General features: G+C 39.3%; 1 protein-coding gene across 1 annotated transcript; it reads right to left on the reverse strand.

The window, feature by feature from the left end:
* Positions 1 to 325: 325 nt before the first annotated feature.
* On the reverse strand, positions 326 to 4,835 carry METTL9 (methyltransferase like 9). Its single transcript, XM_008941039.1, has 4 exons — positions 4,770 to 4,835; positions 4,070 to 4,260; positions 1,633 to 1,842; positions 326 to 527 (listed from the first exon to the last, which is right to left on the reverse strand). Exons 1-4 carry the CDS (start codon positions 4,833 to 4,835, stop codon positions 326 to 328), a joined length of 669 nt encoding a protein of 222 aa, XP_008939287.1.
* Between the last annotated feature and the right edge of the window lie 531 nt (positions 4,836 to 5,366).

Below are 5,366 nucleotides of genomic sequence, written 5' to 3' on the forward strand. Positions count from 1 at the left end.
AGACAGTGGTGATGGTTCTGCTCAGCAGGGGTCACCCATGTGACAGCAGCAGAGGGCCCTAATCAGAGACCAATTTTCCCATTTGCTCCAACACGACTCAAATGTGCCAACCTGCTGAATATTTTGGTGGTGCCAACAATGTATGTTGAGGAATTAAGAAAACAGCTTACATCATGTGGCCTATTTACCTATGATTTCATACATCTGAACATGTACCATACAAGTTATTTGTAAAACTCAAATACAAACATGGTAATTATTTATTAAACATTCAATTTGAGATACTATAACGTACAAACATTTTCTTTACCTGACTAAATAGGTATTAATCTTTGTACTTACCATTTTCCACATATGGGTGAAATGGCAGAACTAATGCTAGAATGACTCTGCCTCTAGTTGGCTCCAGTACACTTCTAATATCTTTTAACACAGTCAGTGGTTGATCACAGCGATCCAGCAAATTCAAACAGCTGATAACATCGTACTGAAATCCTGTGTTTTGCCATTCATTTATACCAAGCACCCTACAAAGGGAAAGAAAGGCTGTTAAACACAAGCTGAGTTCAGAGAGAACCACTGAAGACAAAAATCCCTATGGATGTGTTGGTAATGCAGGTAAGGTCAGCCACCTAGGCAATAAGAGACAGACATGGTCCTTCTCGTCTTCTGGAAAAGAAAACTAAATTAACAATGGGCACAGCTATATATCCAGCCATACAAACCTCTATATTGCCTTAAAAGCATCCGGCAATAAAGGAGACAAGAACCAAAACCCCAGGTATTAACAAAGTGTTGTCTTAGAATAAAACTGAAGGTACTTCTCAAGGAACTACAAAGCTGAAATGTGATTAATGGCATGCTGCCTTCTACCCACTCTGATTTACCAGTGTGCGAACTTGTATTGCAAAGTAGCTGTTACATTTCCATTCAAAGACAGGTGAAGAAAAGATATCCACAGTTCCCTCATTCCTTGGGTTGGAGTCTTGGGATATGGTGCCTGAAACACTAACCATCACTCAACACAACTGGATCTGCTGCCTGCAAGAACCTCCAGGAGCTGTGGTGGAGTGCATGAACAGAGTTCTGAAAGAGCTGAGGTTTTTGTTACTAAGCATTATTCAGTCCTGACAATAGGAGCTAAACACAGAAAGAACAGAAGAATCTTTACACAGTTGTCTATGCCGTGGCATTAGACAGATAAAGATTACTGAGGTATCCCTATTTCCAGGCATCAGTTTGCTTTCTCTGCAGTGCTTGTGTCTCTCTTGCAATTTTGGACCGTTCAGTTAAGACTGCTCATTTGAATTGCATCTTCCTGACTCCCTTCACTGAAGCAATTTACACAAGCTATGAAGAAAAAGACTTCTTTGGTTAGAGAATTTTTGGACAAATAGGTCGTTGCTTATTTCGTCTTAGCTGATAACACAGAACATTCATGTAACAAAAGCACAGGTAAGAGGGAACATCAGATGTGTTTGTTTTCTTGCTTTTGTACAGGTTAACCTTTTCCATAATGGTGAAACAATAGAGGAATTGACTGAAAACATTGAACATTTATTAAGTATTCCAAATAGATAACTTTGCTGCAATGTCTGATATAGAAGATGTAGGAAGCATTCAGAACAATACCTGTATTTCTTCTTCTGAAGCTGCCATATCATAGTTTCAGACAGTTCAGTGGCATAGGTTTCTTCAAAGTGAGGACTCATGACTTTAGTGACTTCTCCATCCCCAGCCCCTAAATCGAGAAGTCTGTGGGATTTCCATTCTGGATTTATTTTAAGCAGTCTTTGAAATTGTTCTGGGGAAAATACAAACATTGAGCCCCTTCCCAGCAGCCTGAAATGTAAAATTGAGAAATGACCATTTTTGTACAAACTTTAACAGAAATGACAATGAGGTAATTTAGAATGTGCTTTGGCAGCAACCAGTCACACGCAATGGCAGACAAGGGCACTGCTCAGATAGATTTAAATCCAGTTCATGTGCCTTGCACTTGTCAGAGATCAAACACGCAGCCACACGCAGTTACAGCCGTTATGACTTCAGGAGGAATCTGATTAGGTAAGGAAGAGCTCATGGGGTGCAGTTCAAGAAAATGGCTGCATTAAAAAAAGAGGGGGGGAAGGAGAGAAAGAGAGGGAAAGATAAAGGCTGAGCCTTATTTGTCACATTTGCAGATTTGAGTCTCTGCCACCTACCTTAAAAAAAAAAAAAAAAAGATGAAATAGCAAAGGAAATAAAATGCCTGTGGACACAGAAGTCTGCACAATGAGTGAGGACTAGGATGTGGAACTAGGAGGGAAGCCAGGGAACAGATTTAGAGAAAGGATGGGGGTAACTGCTGGAGAGGCAGAAGGTATCGTTTTAATTGTACGTTACAATGGCTTTTGCTGCTATCTGCAGATCCTGCATTCAATATGAAGAGCTGTGGAATAGAAAATAGGCAACTCATTAAGGAATTGGGTAGAGGTGACAGTTGGATTCTTTATGGATCAAGTCAATGACATCCCCACCCGCAACTGTTTGAAGACTACATAGTGACAGATTTCAGCTGTTGTAGCAGAATTCAGAGATGAAAGGGTTAGGAGAACAAGCAGAGGAAAAAACTGGTCAGTAATAGTTTAAAGAATAGTATTTATCTGCTTTCAGTCTAATGTTAGGTAGCAGGTTAAACTTAAAGACAACGAACAGAGATGTTCAAGTGGGGAAAAAAGGTAAACAAAGATAAAAAGAATTGAATAAAAAAAAAAATGTGGAAAGGAGGTGGTTTAGGAAAGACTGACTGTACTAAAACCCATATAAACAAAACAAAAGGATAGAGTATACAAAGTCATACAGAAGTGAAAGCAGGATATTAAATGTATATACCCAAAAAGAATACAGCCAATCTAAGGAGAGCCCCCGTGCAGCATGACTGTGTCACTCCACACTGTATAATTGGCTCATAGCTATTACTCCTAACAGCACTATGAGGTGTTATTCAAAGCGCTGGAGAGCCTTTGAAGAAAAAATGGAAGAGAAAGGAAGAGAAGACCAAAGGAACCCTTATACAAAGCTACAAGTAACTAAGAACACCATAGGGAAGCTCATAATCTAGTTAGAGAATAAGGAAAAATATTATTTTTCTAGCCTTAGTAGACAGCTATTATCCTCATATCAGACTCTGCAGAAATATGTAGAAGGTAAAGAGGTGGGGATGGTGGAGAAACCAGGTAAATGTAACAAAAGGCACTCCTCCTAAGGTCAAAACTGATAAGCTATTAAACTTATGTCTGGATGGGGTGACTTGAGCAAAAAGAGGCACTGACTGTTTTTGAAACAATACTAAAGCACCCATAAACAAACCTGCAGCCACCAAAGGGACCTGATGCGACAGGACTAGGAGAATATTGTTTTATAAACTTCTCTTTTCGTGCCTTCCTGATGTTTCATCGGTCAAGCAAGCTATGTCAGAAGTTATCTGTTCAACTACATCTTACACACAAATGGAGGCGAAATTAAGTTTTACAGAATAAGAGAAAGGACAGAATTCTGTTTGACATTAGTGTTACCAGACACGCCATTCAGCCAACTTCTGCACTGTTTAAAAACCTGCCTAGGTTTGCAATGGGGGTGCATACCCTTGCCAGTACAGTTTTAGATGCAACACAGAACTGACTGGATACAGCCACTGTCAAAAAGGCCAAACACAACAGTAACTGACAGAGGTATGGCAGCAGGTAAAGGGCAGGGGGGAAGGAAAGCAGAGGGAAGAGGGATACATTGTCTAACACACAGAACACTCTCTTATTCAGAAGGAAACTTATACAAGTAACACTTATAAAATACAATTAGAGTCCTTCAATTGTCTCTTTTTAATTGCAGCTACCTCCTCTGTTCCCCCACACTGGAAATGGCATTTCTCAGTTAAGAGGGAAGCACAGGAGGGCATTTCAGATCTGTTAAGACTGGCAAAGGGAAAACTACAAATTCAAGAAAAGCTGCCAGATCGAAGGGTAGGGCTGAACACTTGAACTGTAAAACCAAACTGTATTTATTTTCCTAAGATTGACTTTTCACTTACCCATTGATAGATGTTCTAGACATAAAGAGGCTAAAAATCGAGGAGACAAAAGAGTGATAGAGCTGGATAAACAGCCAGCCTGATTTCTCAATGCTGTTGTTTAAGAAGAGCTGTGTTCCTTGGTCAAGGTAACTCTGGACAAAAACAGGCTGAAGGGATTCAGACAACTGTTCTGTGTTGCAGATGTACCACTAGAGAAAGAGATAAAGGACCATTAAAAAGCTCAGCAATATAAAACCAGAAGTACTTAAAACAAATTGAAAACATGGAAGGCTATTATCAATTTCTGTAAATATAAAAATGCAATTTTTACTACAGACTCTTCAACAAGCTTCAGGATTAATTTAATGTGGATTTGAATTGTAACCAAGTGAGGAACTGTTACTCGCTAAGAAATAATGCTTTTAAATTGTCTTAATCATTATCCTGTACTTTGAAGAATTCTAAAAAGTAAATTCCTTAGAAAGTAAACAAAGGTTCTCTATGGAACAGCATTGTGCTGATCAAATAGGATGAAGCGGGCAAACATTGTTTTCTGTCTTCTAACTCATTCTCAAGTTTTCCCTGGGCATGCTCTGGAAAGAAATCAGGAATTGCATTTGTAATATTTTTCCAGGAAAAGAGGTAAAGAATCCAATCAATACCTTCGATCACAGCTTCCCTGTCTTACGGCATTGCTGGACTATACTTCTTCACTTACTAGTACCAACAAGGAGGCCCACAAGTCTTTTGAAACAATTTCATCTATGAAGCCGACTTCCAGCATCCCTACTAAAAAAGGAGCGGGCTCCCCTATCTCAGAAGTCATCAGTAGCAGCTGAAAGGCAGTTCCACACGTCTGTGTTGGTAAAACCTTCAGCCCAAGCTAAAATGGGCCAACGATTCCTTCTGCCTTGTGTTACCTGGTAACAACCACCTCTATACAAACTAAACTAACTCCGATATGCAAGCTAGTGCTCAATTAACTGTGAAGAAAAAATTGCTACTTTTTGCTGTAAAATCTAGCTGGAAAAGTAACACACCATACCACAACCTAGTATTTTACTATCTATGTGTAAGACTTATTTAAACTCCTTAACACCTGCTTTATATTATTTTAAATGCAAAAAAATTGTGCAAAACAAGGCAAACACAGAAATTCTGCAGTTTTAGGAGCCTTACTGACACCTTCTGCACCTCCAGCAAATGCCTCTAATGCTGCAGCATGCTAGAATTTCAGCATTGGTAATAAAATTCAAAATGTTGCTCATTTGCTAGGTTGCACTGCCAAGCTAAAAACCCCTCTCCACTCAATATA

This window comes from Merops nubicus, unplaced genomic scaffold, assembly GCF_000691845.1.
Source record: "Merops nubicus isolate BGI_N331 unplaced genomic scaffold, ASM69184v1 scaffold32615, whole genome shotgun sequence".
NCBI lineage: Eukaryota > Metazoa > Chordata > Aves > Coraciiformes > Meropidae > Merops > Merops nubicus.

What these genes read in the sequence shown, in the direction of transcription:
- METTL9 (XM_008941039.1), bottom strand. Translation starts at nt 4,835, where the DNA reads ATGCTGGAAGTCGGCTTCATAGATGAAATTGTTTCAAAAGACTTGTGG. An exon ending in GGGCCTCCTTGTTGGTACTA is followed by an intron (nt 4,261 to 4,769) that starts GTAAGTGAAGAA and finishes CTCTTTCTCTAG; the next exon opens with TGGTACATCTGCAACACAGA. An exon ending in CTTCAGAAGAAGAAATACAG is followed by an intron (nt 528 to 1,632) that starts GTATTGTTCTGA and finishes TTCCCTTTGTAG; the next exon opens with GGTGCTTGGTATAAATGAAT.